General features: G+C 41.6%; 1 protein-coding gene across 6 annotated transcripts in view; it reads left to right on the forward strand.

Annotated features, from left to right (window-relative positions):
- PHF20 (PHD finger protein 20) overlaps positions 1 to 12,785 on the forward strand; it is a 145,215-nt gene that overhangs the window by 9,996 nt on the left and 122,434 nt on the right. For 4 of the 6 annotated variants that reach the window (XM_035705931.2, XM_049100464.1, XM_025469908.3 and 1 more), the window contains exon 2: positions 12,188 to 12,302. In XM_035705931.2, coding sequence (XP_035561824.1) covers positions 12,220 to 12,302 — 83 coding nt within the window. In that variant the 5' untranslated portion in view covers positions 12,188 to 12,219. Of the gene's footprint in view, positions 1 to 4,542; positions 4,697 to 12,187; positions 12,303 to 12,785 lie in introns of those variants that run through there. The other 2 variants (XM_049100463.1, XM_025469909.3) reach the window with 2 other exon arrangements.

Here is a 12,785-nt window from a genome sequence, read left to right on the forward strand (position 1 = left end):
AGCAGGCTCCATGCAGGGAGCCTGATGTGGGACTCGATCCCGGGACCCCAGGACCATGCCCTGAGCTGAGGTGCCAAACCGCTGAGCCACCCATGGATCCCCTCCTTCCATTTCCTGATCTTTAAAATGGGAATGAGAAAACCAGTGTATAAGGCTATCAAAACTTGGTAAACTGTGAATAGTTGAGTATATGTTACTATTCTGTTTTATTCATCACAAATTGTTTTTAAAATTCCTTCATGGGCAGCCCCAGTGGCACAGCGATTTAGCACCGCCTGCAGCCTGGGGTGTGATCCTGGAGACCCAGGATCGAGTCCCATGTCCGGCTCCTTGCATGGAGCCTGCTTCTCCCTCTGCCTGTGTCTCTACCTGTCTCTCTCTGTGTCTCTATGAATAAACAAACAAAATCTTAAAAAAAAAAAAAAAGTCAGACTTTATTTTTTTTTTAATATTTTTTATTTATTTATGGTAGTCACAGAGAGAGAGAGAGAGAGAGAGAGAGAGAGGCAGAGACATAGGCAGAGGGAGAAGCAGGCTCCATGCACCAGGAGCCCGACGTGGGATTCGATCCCGGGTCTCCAGGATCGCGCCCTGGGCCAAAGGCAGGCGCCAAACCGCTGCGCCACCCAGGGATCCCAAAAGTCAGACTTTAAAAAAAAAAATTTAGAATTCCTTCATGTTGTTTGTATTTTATCCAAAACTCTCTCAGTCGAGAGGGAAAAGATTTAATTTTTTTTCCTTTTTAAAACAGAACAACTTGGGATCCCTGGGTGGCGCAGTGGTTTGGCGCCTGCCTTTGGCCCAGGGCGCGATCCTGGAGACCCGGGATCGAATCCCACGTCAGGCTCCCGGTGCATGGAGCCTGCTTCTCCCTCTGCCTGTGTCTCTGCCTCTCTCTCTCTCTCTCTCTGTGACTATCATAAATAAATAAAAATTAAAAAAAAAAATAAATAAAACAGAACAACTTAAACAGTAATCCCTTAATAATCTTTAGTGTGCAGATATCCCAAAGGCTTCATTTATTATTCATTTATATTTTCAAAGGCCCTATTTTAAGATATATATATATATATATATATTTCTTTTTTTTTATTCATGAGAGACACAGAAAGCGGCAGAGAACATAGGCAGAGGGAGAAGCAGACTCCATGCAGGGAGCCCGAGTGGGACTTGATTCCAGAACTCCGGGATCATGTCCTGAGCCAAAGGCAGACACTCAACCGCTGAGCTACCCAGGCATCCCCAAAGGTCCCATTTTAAAAAGTAGTATAAGTAGAGTGGATCTTAGAGGAGGTCCTGCTTCTCAGATCCCAGCTCCCCCACCTAGCCAGGTGACCGTGGGCAAGTTATTTGCTCTAAGTCTCCTTTCCTCTAAAATGGGATAATACTGCCAACTTCTCTGCGTTGCAGTATTTGGGGATAAGGTATTTGTAAAGGAGTTAGCCTGTGGTGAAGTAAATGTTGGCCATTTCCTGGTATTAATAATAAAGGCCAGGAGTAAAAGTTAATATTTAAAGAATAAGGTGATGAGTTAGTTAACTATTAAATAATCTATTTGTCATTAAAATCTCCTGTGCAGTGAAACAGTTGTAATTCAGGAAAATGTCTTTGGAGGCCTCATGGAGTGATGACTCCATATCCAAATTGTTTCCTTTTTTTTTTCCCCTCAGATGTAGTGTTCAACAATTTATTGGTTGAATAGAACACCCAGTGCTCATCACATCACATTGTTTTCTTTTGTAATATAGTGATACCTCAATTAAGGAGTCCTGTAAGAACAGTTTAGGTTTTTTTTTTTTTTTTTTCAGTTTAGGTATTTGATAAGGTTATCAAAACTTGGTAAACTACGAATAGTAGTTGAGTATATGTTACTATTCTGCTATTCTGTTTTATTCCTCACAAATTGTTTTTAAAATTCCTTCATGTCATAAGTTTGTATTTTATCGGAGTGTCTGGATGGCTCTGTCAGTTAAGCGTCTGCAGTTCAGGTCATGATCTCAGGGCCCTGGGATCCAGCCCTGCGTCGAGGCTCTCTGCTCAGCGGGGAGTCTGCTTCCCCTTCTCCCTCTACCCCTGCCTCTGCTTCAGCTCCCTCTCACACTCTCTATCAAATAAAATCTTAAAAAAAAAAAGTTTCTTCTCCTTCTGTCTCTCCCCCTACTCGTGAGTGCCTGCATGTGTGCACATGTGCTCTTTTTCTCTCTCATATAAATAAATAAATCTTAAAAAAAAAAGGTTCCCTGCTCTGAAAGGAAGCCACACAAACCCACTCCAAAGCTACCAACATTTATAGACTGGAGCCTCCCCTTGCCTGAAAAATGAATACAGCTTTGCTTAGGTCCAGGAGCAAAATTGTGGTCTGTCTTCAGGTCCTTCGTTCCCTATATCTTGCCTTCCTCCCCTGCTCTGAAGGCTTTTTCCTTCATTGACCCTTGGGTAGCACTTTCAAAGAGCCTCCTCGTGATTGTCTCTGTGAATCCTGACTTCCCTTTAGGGGAGTGATACTTGTCCTTCTTTCTTGTTTTTACTCTCCCAGTGAGGAAGTTGACATTTAACAAGCACCTGACCACCATGTAAGGGCACTGCTTGTTAGTTAAATGCTGGGGCTGCCTATGGGGGAGGGCAGGGCCTTGTGAGAGATCGCTTGGAGACAGGCAGTTTCAGTCTAGAGTGCTGAGTGCTGTGGTCCAGAGAACAGGCCAGACTGCCATGGGAGAATATTGTAGTGGGCTGCTGGCCCAGCAAGTCCTTCAGGGAGGTGCAGAAGGACTGGGCAGAGGAAGCAGCTCGTTTGAGCAAAGTTCCTGGGCGTTGGAACTATAAGGAGTCTGGCTACGTGTGTGGCTGCAAGAGCAGTAATACTCTGAGAGCCTAACTAATTTCTTTCTTCACAACACCTGTATGAACGTATAAAGTTGGTACTGGTACTATTCCTATTTTATAGGTGAGATGCCTGAGGCTCGGAGAGAAAATGACTTGCACAGAGTTATCTGGAAAATGTTAGAGCTGGAATCCAAATCCAGTCTGTCTTAATCCAGAGTTCTGGCACCTAACCACTGTGTGCCACTGCCCTTCTGCTCAGTTTGCCTAGTGTCTTTTTTTTTTTTTTTTAATATTTTATTTATTTAGTCACAAGAGACACAGAGAGAGAAAGAGAGAGAGGCAGAGACACAGACAGAGGGAGAAGTAGGCCCCAGGCAGTGGGCCCGATGTGGGACTCGATCCCCGGTCTCCAGGATCAGGCCCTGGGCCGAAGGCAGACTCTAAACCGCTGAGCCACCCAGGGATCCCCCTAGTGGCTTATTTTTAAGCGCCCATCTTTAGAGGCTCGTAGGTTGATTTGGTCACAATGACTATCTCGCTGACAGCCTTAATGTTACACTGAGTAGCTTAAACTTGGTCCTATGGGGGAACTACTGAGCTTTTTCTTTTCTTTTCTTTCTTTTTTTTTTTTAAAGATTTTATTTATTTATTTGACAGCACAACCAGAGGAAGCTGCAAGTAGAGGGAGAGGGAGAAGCAGGCTCCCTGCTGATCAGGGAGCCTGATGCAGGATTCAATCCCAGGACGCTGGGATCAGGACCTGAGCCAAAAGCAGATGCTTAACCGACGGAGCCACCTAGGCACCCCCACCCCTTTTTTAAAATGAGATATAATTGACATATAACCTGGACTTTTTTTTTTTTAAGATTTTACTTATTTATTCATGAGGCACACACACACACACACACACACACACACAGAGACATAGGCAGAGAGAGAAGCAGGCTCCATGCAGAGAGTCTAATTTGGGACTCGATCCTGGGACTCCATCCTGGGATTCGATCCTGGGACTCTAGGATTACGCCCTGGGCCGAAGGCAGGTGCTCAACCGCTGAGCTACCCAGGCGTCCCCAACCTGAACTGTTTTATTTATTTACCCAAACTGTTTTAAACAGAAGAGTCTAATGATCACTTGGTAGCTAGCAGTGAGGAATATTAGCAACTGTGTGGTAGTTGATTAGAGTCATACTACTTGGGTTCAATTCCTTGTCCCAGTACTTGCTAGCTTTGTCATTTGGGCAGCCTACTTTCTGAACCTTTGTTTTCTCATTTGTAAAATGCGAATCATCATCATCACTACAAACCTATAAAAGGTAGACACTAAATGAGATGATGGTTATATAAAGCACTTAGAATAGTGTCTGTAGTAAAACAGGCAGTCAGAAGATGTCAGTTTCTAAGACAGTATTGATTCAGATCTGGAAAACTGTGGCTAGGGCTTTGAGCTCCTGAAAGCTGTTGTAGTAATTGGATCAGAACTGATGGGGGCCTGCAGTGGGAGAGACGTACAAGTAGGTATTACAAAGTGGTGAGTGGGAGGCAAGGGTGATGTGCTTGTTTCTAGCTTGGCACATTCGCCAGTTTTGGGCCTTAAACTCTGTTGAGGAGAAAAGGAACTTGTGAGGGTAGGATGATTAGCTCAGTGAAGTTGAGTAAGGTCCCAAAGGTCATTGAGCAAATATATTCTGGAGCCCTGCCTGAACAATAGGCCCTTCCCACTGCTTCTGGGAAGATCACTGATTTGACCAGCTCATTCTCAGTAATTTGGAATAAGTAAACTCAACCTGTGTTTGCTCTCTGCCTGAATTTTAATTGTGGAAGGAAAAACTTGGCTCTTGGAGAAAGCATTTGAAATGTCTATAAAGAGAGTAAGGTAATTTTTGGCCTATTTCTTTCCTTCCTCCTTTCCTGATTTCCCTCCTCTCCTTTGAGGGGGTTAGGAAATAAAATAAAAGAGGTTAATTCAGCTTTTACAGTATGACCTGGGGAGGGGCCTGAAGAATGGTACTGGTCTTTGCTTTAGATCCAGTCTTCCTTCTGTGTCCTTGAGGAAACCAGGGTAGTCATGGATGGGCCCCTACCCCTACTTGAATCAACTTTTCACCTTCCCAGGACTAAATACATGCTTCCTATGTTCTTTAGTGTATTAGATACTATTTGTTGTTAATACTTCATGATAATATTGATTAGGCTGTAATCCTTTGTGTCTGATGTACGTTTTGCTACTACTACTACTATTATACAACCATTTTATTTTCAGTGCTGAATAGTTAGTGTTAACTGTGCTAAGTATTGGACATCCATTAGCTCACTTATTCCTCACAACAACCCTAGGAGGTAGGGTTATTAATCTTATTTTATAGATGGGCAAACAGAGGCTCAGTGATTTATCTCATCTTAATTCAGCCAATGAGTAGAGCCAGGATTTGTCAGAATCTGAGTCTAAAACCTGTCTATGCTCCATCCCTAAGCATTTCTGACCTTCCTCCAAGACAACTTTGGCAGAGTCCCCTTGGAAACTTCTTCCTTTGAGATGAAGGTGTCACTGGACCTGCTGATACTGTTAAGCTTTTCTGGGACAGCATTATGGGTTTGCAGGGTAGTCTCTACCTCCTAGGCACAGGGCTGGTGAGGGAGATGGGGGCACACTCCCGCCTGAGACAGCTTGCCTCTAGGACTCTCCCTTTGCCTAGAATTTTTCTCCTAGATCTTTACCTGGTTGTCTTCTTGTCATTTAGATCTCTGTCAGATCTCAACTCCTCAGAGTCTTTTGTAACAGCCTTATCTAAAGTGGTCTTTCTATTGGGTTTCCCCACAGTGCTTATCCTGCCAGAGATTATCTTCTTTGTGTGAATCTTGTTTATTACCTGTCTTCCCCACTAGAGAACAGGGTTGGGGTAGTCTTGTCCTTCTAGTATCTATTTGCAGTACCTGGCACATAGGCATTCAATAAATACTTACTGATGGGCACCTTGGTGGCTCAGTGGGCTGACCAATTGCTTTCAGCTCAGGTCATGATCCCAGAGTCACGCTCCTTTCTTGGCAGGGAGCCTACTTCTCCCTCACTCTGCTTGCTACTCCCCGTGCTGTGCCTGTTCTCTCTGTGTCAAATAAATCTTAAAAAAAATGAATGAAAGGACTTTTGTTTATTTATTTATTTTGAAGATTTTATTTGAGAGAGACTGCGTGCATGAAAGAGCATGAACAGGGGAGGGGCAGAGGGAGAAGGCAATTTGGGGCTCGATCCCAGGACCCTAAGGTCATAACCTGAGCCGAAGGCAGATGCTTAACTGATTGAGCCACCCAGGTACCCCAGAACTTTTGTATATTTAAGTAATATTTTTAAAAAATACAAAGAGTAATAAGTAATCCAAGATTAAAATCTTACCAACTAGATAATCCCCTGCTGACAAAAAAAGTACATTTTTGAGGTTAGAAAATTCTAACAATATAGTAAGATAAAAAATGAAAACTTACTTTTCCATGCTGCATTCCTCTCATTAACAGAACTACTTAAACAGTTTCTTAGTTCCTTTTAAGAAATAATTTTATGCATATGCTATAATAGATGTGCCTATATTTGTTTGTTTACATTGAAAAGATAATACCATACACATGCCTCTATACCATGCCCTTTTTACTTGACAATATGTCTTACAGATGGCTCCATATTGACATCTACTGATAGCCATTATTCCTTTTAATGGCTGTACAACATTCTATGTACATAATTTGTTTAGCGAGGCCTCTTTTAAAGGACATATTAGCTGCAGAAATTGCAGAGCTATATTGATCATCAGTACAGGTAATTTGGCAGACTTTGGGGATGTATCTCTAGGGTAAGTTACTGGCTGTGGGACCATTGGGTTGCAGATATGTGTATATTTTTTATTTATGTAATCTCTACTCCCAACGTGGGGATTGAACTCATCACCCGGAGATCAAGAATCACATGCTCTGCTGACTGAGCCCACCAGGCACTCCATGTGTATTTTTGTAGATAGTGCCAAGTTGCCTCTAGAAAAGCTTTTCCAATTTATGCTTCTACCAACAGTGCATAAGGATGCTTTTTTTTCTCCTCATCCTGAAAACATTGATTATCCTACCTTTAAATTTTTTGCCTTAGAACTGAAAAATTATTTTGATTTGCATTTCTTTTAATTTAGGGTGATATTATATGGATAGAATATAACATGCTAATTAGAGCTTTGTATTTTCTCCCCCTTCCCGAGCAATCTTCCAGTTCTTATATTTTGCCCACTTTTGAGTAAGTTGACTTTTTTGTTCTTGGTTTGTATGCACTCTTATTTTTTTTTTTTTTTAAGGATTTTATTTATTTATTCATGAGAGACATAGAGAAAGAGAGGCAGAGACATGGGCAGAGGGAGAAGCAGGCTCCTTGCAGGAAGCCCAATGTAGGACTCATCCAGGGACTCCAGGATGACGCCCTGAGCCAAAGGCAGATGCTCAGCCACTGAGCCACTCAGGCGTCCCTCTTAATATAGGAAGTTAGCTCTTTGTCATTTGCTTTGTAGCTATACCTCCCCCCACCTTTGTGAAAGTGCCTCTTAAACAGTATTACACAGCATACACTGAAAGCTTTCATTATTATTGATATAGGAGCATTGACTTTGAATACTGTATTTAAAGAAATAAGCCTTTATATCTCCTTTGTGGCAGTGGGTTCCCATTATAGGGAAATTTAAATGTAAAGGGATAATTTAAAGCCCTATCAAGGTCTTTAAAATGGAATCCTATATAAATACAGATAGCATAAGTTTTTTTTCTCTTATTTTTCCTCTGTGTCCTTATTGAATATATTACCTTTAATTCTTAATTCTGGAAGCTGGAGATTTTTTGAAGAAAAAGCCAAGGCCCTGAAGAATGGATAAGTTGAAAGCTATAGATAGAATCTTAGCCCTTTTGCATCCTTCTTTATTTATTTTTAAAGATTTTATTTATTTATTTGACAGAGCACAAGTAGGCAGAGCAGCAGGCAGAGGGAGAGGCAGAAGCAGACTCCCTGCCCAGCAGAGAGCTTGACCTGGGGCTGGATCCCAGGACCCCAGGATCATGACCTGAACTGAAGGCAGACCTTTAATCAAAAGAGTCAGCTAGGTGCCCCATCCTTTTGCATCTTGAGAACAACTTGTGTTAAACTTAATGTGAGAAGTTTAAAAAAAAAAAAAAAGTACTTAGGTAACTTTTTAAATAAAAGATTCCTGCTTCTGCTTTGAACTCCTTTTGTTAGTGTTGTCAAATTGAATTGAGACTTTGGGGTGCCTGGCTGCCTAAGACTGTAGACCATGGGACTTAGGATCTTAGGGTTGTAAATTCGAGTCCCATGGTGGGCGTAGAGTTTACTTAAAAACAACAAAATTAAATTGAGACTTTTAGATGATTTCTTGATGTCATTCCCCTTGCCCCTTGTTAGAGCTTGTTCATCTCCTTCTAGTGTTTGTGTTTATCTTTCTGGGTGGACTAGAGCAGGGTCTGAGTTGGATTTCTTACTCCTCATTTCCAGCACAATGCCTGAGGAATAGTACTCACTAATCAATTGTCGAATGATTTAATGTGAAATCAAAAGACAAGTGCTGCCACTCTAGAAGAGTGTGGGGGAAGATTGGGGATGGGACACAAAAGTCATATTAATCCTTTGTCTTATTCTTTGTGATCCCAGAGAGTAAAACTTCAAGTAAGTGGGTTAGAGTTTGAATGAAACAGGTTTTAGTTCATGGTTAGGAAGACAGTTTAGCCTCAAGAGGAATTGTTTCTTTCTTTCTTTTCTTTTCCTTTTTTTCCTTTGCGCCACTGGGAATAATTTGCTCATCTTCATTCATTTACTGCCTTCCTCCCATGCTCCTGTATTTTAATGGAAGGCCTCCTAGGGTACCTGGGGAGAATTTGTGTGATGAAAGAATTAATTCAGAAATGAAGCAGACCTGAGCTTTTGTTCTGGGGTTTGTCATTTAGCACTGTTAGCCAAATTACTTTAAGCCTAATTTCCTCATTTGTGACAATAGAATTATTAATAGCTAATAATTCCTTTGTAGTCCTTACTCTGTATCAGTCTTGTGCCCCTTAAATGGATTATCTCAATCCTCACACCCACTGCCTAGAGATAGGTACCGTTGTCACCACTAACCCCTTTTAAGGAGAGGAAACAAATTCAGTGGGATTAAGTAATTACTCAGATTCATTCAGGTAGTATGAGGTGGATCTGGGGGTTTAAGGTCAAGCGTTTAATCCCATTACATTATTATTATTTTTTAAATGATTTTATTTATTTGAGAAATAGCATGAGCAGGGGGGAGAAGCAGAGGGTGAAGCAGACTCCCCACTGAGCAGGAAGATCTAATTGGGCTTCTTCCCAGGACCTTGAGGTAATGACCTGAGTTGAAGGCAGATGCTTAACTGACTGAGCCACCAAGGTGCCCCTAAACCCATTACATTATATGCATAGCCTCTGTAAAAGGGAGCTGTCCCCCATGCATAAAGTCTGACAAATATTTATAGCTTAGTGAGTGTTCAGTGCCACTCTGCCTTTCTTCTTGTTTGGCATCACTTAAAATTTTTTATTTTTTATATTTAAGTAATCTCTACACCCAATGTGGGGCTTGAATTTACAATCCTGAGATCAAGAATTGCATGCTCTACTGACTGCATCAGCCAGGCACCCCTGGCATTACTTTTTCATATAATCTGGAAAGCCAAACTATTAAGCTGTATATTACTTATTATATATGACATCAGAGATAAAAAGATAGATAATTTGAGTTGGTATTTGTTAGTCAAGCCAAAATGAAAACTTATACTGATTGGATTTACTTACATCAGATTTGATATTTCATTTTTCTTGGGAGTGTTAGGTAAAGTCAGTCAGACCTCTGGCTCTCCCTTTCCTAGGGTCATTATAGTAGAAACACTCCTTATTTTTTTTTTTTTTTTAGATTTTATTTATTTATTCATGAGAGACACACACACAGAGAGAAGCGGAGATGCAGACAAAAGGAGAAGCAGGCTCCATGTAGGGAGCCTAACGTGGGACTCGATCCCAGGACTCCAGGATCACGCCCTGGGCCAAAGGCAGGCGCTAAACCGCTGAGCGACCCAGGGATCCCCAGAAACACTCCTTCTTAACATAATAACTTTTCAGTTTTTCAGAATGTTTTAGCTTCCTTAATACAACTGTCAACCATTCCTGTCTTCATTTGAGTTGTTTTGTGTGTTCCCCAGTATCAGCCCTTCAGAATTGGTTTAATGGATAGCTCATCCTTCAAATTACAGGGTTTTTTTTCTTATGGAAAAATTCCATTGTGAAAATCTTTAAATTTATGAAATTGTTTAAAAGGAAAAGAACAAGTGTACCTATCTGGCTCAGTCAGTAGAGCATGTGACTCTTGATCTCAGGGTTGTGAGTTCAAATCCCATGTTTGATGTAGAGATTACTTTAAAAAATAAATAAAAGGAAAAGAACAGTCACTTCCAGGATGCCTGAGTCTCTCAGGCTCAGTGGTTGAGCGTCTGCCTTTGGCTCAGGTCGTGATCCCGGGGTCCTGGGAACGAGTCCTGCATTGGGCTCCCCGATGAAGGGAACCTGCTTCTCCCTCTGCCTATGTCTCTGCCTCTCTCTCTCTGTCTCTTATGAATAAATAAATAGGATCTTAAAAAGAAAACGAAATAAAGAGCAATCACCTACAACCTGTTTTTTTCTACTTTTTTTTTTTTTTTTTTTTTAGATTTTTATTGAGAGAGAATGTGTGCATGTGCATGCACGAGTTGGGGGAGAAGCAGAGGGCAAGGGAGAGAGAAAATCTTAAGCAGGCTCCACACCTAGTATGGAGTCTGTTGTGGGGCTTGATCATGATCCTGAGATCATGACCTCAGCTGAAATGAAGAGTCTGGAGCTTACCTGATTGAGCTACCCTGGTGTCCCTAAATACACATGTGTTTTAAAGATTTATTTTTAAATTTATTTTAGAGATATGGAGAGGGGCAAAGAGAGGAGGAGCCCAACGTGGGGCTTGATCCAGGGACCCTGTGATCATGACCTGAGCTGAAATCAGGAGTTGGACACTTAATCGACTGAGCCATCCAGGCGCTCCAAACATATATGAGTTTTTTTTTTTTTTTTTTAAGATTTTATTTATTTCTTCATGAGAGATACACAGAGAGAGGCAGAGATACAGGCAGTGGGAGAAGCAGGCATTCCTCGAAGGGAGCCTGATGCGGGACTCGATCCCAGGACCAGGGTCATGCCCTGAGCCAAAGGCAGATAGATGCTCAACCACTCAGGCGTCCCCATACATGAGTTTTAATGTGAGCTCAAAGTGGTGTAATTTGGGATCCTGACTTCTCATATAATGTACTGCATACAGATTCTTCCTAAGATATGATAGCATTACACATCAGATATGAGGATCTACTTCAGTGATTTTTCCACATTTAGTTAGTCCATTGCTAAGATTGTGTTTCTGATATGACACAGATGTTGCCCTAGCATTACTCTGGTGTTGGTTGGGCAGTATAAGCTTTTTTTGAGACCCAAAGTTTAATTGGGGAAAATGCGATTTGAGGTGGCCTACTATGTGAAGGTGGCCTGTTTAAGTGCCTCGAGAACTCAGAGTGGCTACATCACCATCAGAACCACCACTGGCCCCTAGAGATAAATTTTATTCACATAGAAAATGATCACCAATCCCAGTATCCAAAGATTTGATGAAGAATTACTTAGGAAAATATAAATTGTCAGAATGAAGTCAAGAAGAGGCAGGAAAAAAAAAAAGAGGAGGCAGAAATATAAATAGAACAGAGAAAGTATAAATAGTTCTTTCTTGTCCAACCTTCCAAATAGGGCCAGAAATCAAGTGTCAGCTTTTGTGTACATAAAATTCGTAGGAGTTGCAGCTTGTGGTTATTCTTCTGTTTACTGGCTACATTTTTGTCGTCCCCCAGTGGGCTAGAGGCTTCATGAGGACAGGAAATGTGTGTCTCTTTTGGTCTTGACCATTTTTCTAGTGTCTCAGATATTGAATGCATTAGCAAATGATTATATTTAACCTGGAGAGCAATTGTGTTTTTAGAGTTCTGAGGAATGCCCCTTAGAGGTGAGTCCTTGTCAGCAGTGTTGAGTGGGGGTCTCCTCAGTTTGTGGAACTACAGGATGCTGAATAATAGAAGAGGAGGAGCCAAGGGAGGGCACGCCTGTGTTAGGATGAGAGCAGGCATGAAGAAAGCCACTGGCAGGGTTTCCTGGAACTTTTTGTTTTGAATAATGCCTGTTTGTCTTTTATGTGTAGTGAATGATGCTACACTCTGGGCAGACTTTGCCTAAGTTTCATAAATATTTAATTGGCTTTTTCAGGAGAATAAAGGCAGCCCTGCTGATGACTGAAAATGACAAAGCATCCACCTAACAGACGAGGAATCAGCTTTGAAGTGGGAGCCCAGTTGGAAGCCCGGGACCGATTAAAAAACTGGTACTTTTATATTTTTCTGCTAATTAAGTTGCTTCAGTAAAGGATTTTTGCTAGCACTGGTAAAGAGGGGTAGCCTGGGCCTTTCTCTAGTGTTTTCTTGCTCCCTGACTCTTGGAAGGTAGAAGGATACTTAAGCCTAGAGCTGTGGAAATGCCGGTTCTTTTTGGTGCTTCCCTCTGTCCTGGAGACCATCCAGTGACTACTTGTTAATACTTGTTTCCCCTTTCTGCCTGTTTGGGTGAGGAAGTGTTGGGAAAAAGAAGCATGGATGGCTACAAGGCAAGGAAGAGTTAAAAGTAGCATCTTTCTTGCTCTTGGCTGCCTATCTGGAAGAAGAAAGGAAAGATCAAGGATAGACGAATGAAAGGGATTAGATTGGATTTGTTTGTGTATTGTGAACAATCTCTCCTGTTTTCTGGGTGTGTGCTATGGTTGAAATTTAGTCATCACTTTGTAGGGGTGATTAAATTTAGAGGCTGAGGG

Source organism: Canis lupus, chromosome 24 (assembly GCF_003254725.2).
Source record: "Canis lupus dingo isolate Sandy chromosome 24, ASM325472v2, whole genome shotgun sequence".
Taxonomy (NCBI): domain Eukaryota; kingdom Metazoa; phylum Chordata; class Mammalia; order Carnivora; family Canidae; genus Canis; species Canis lupus.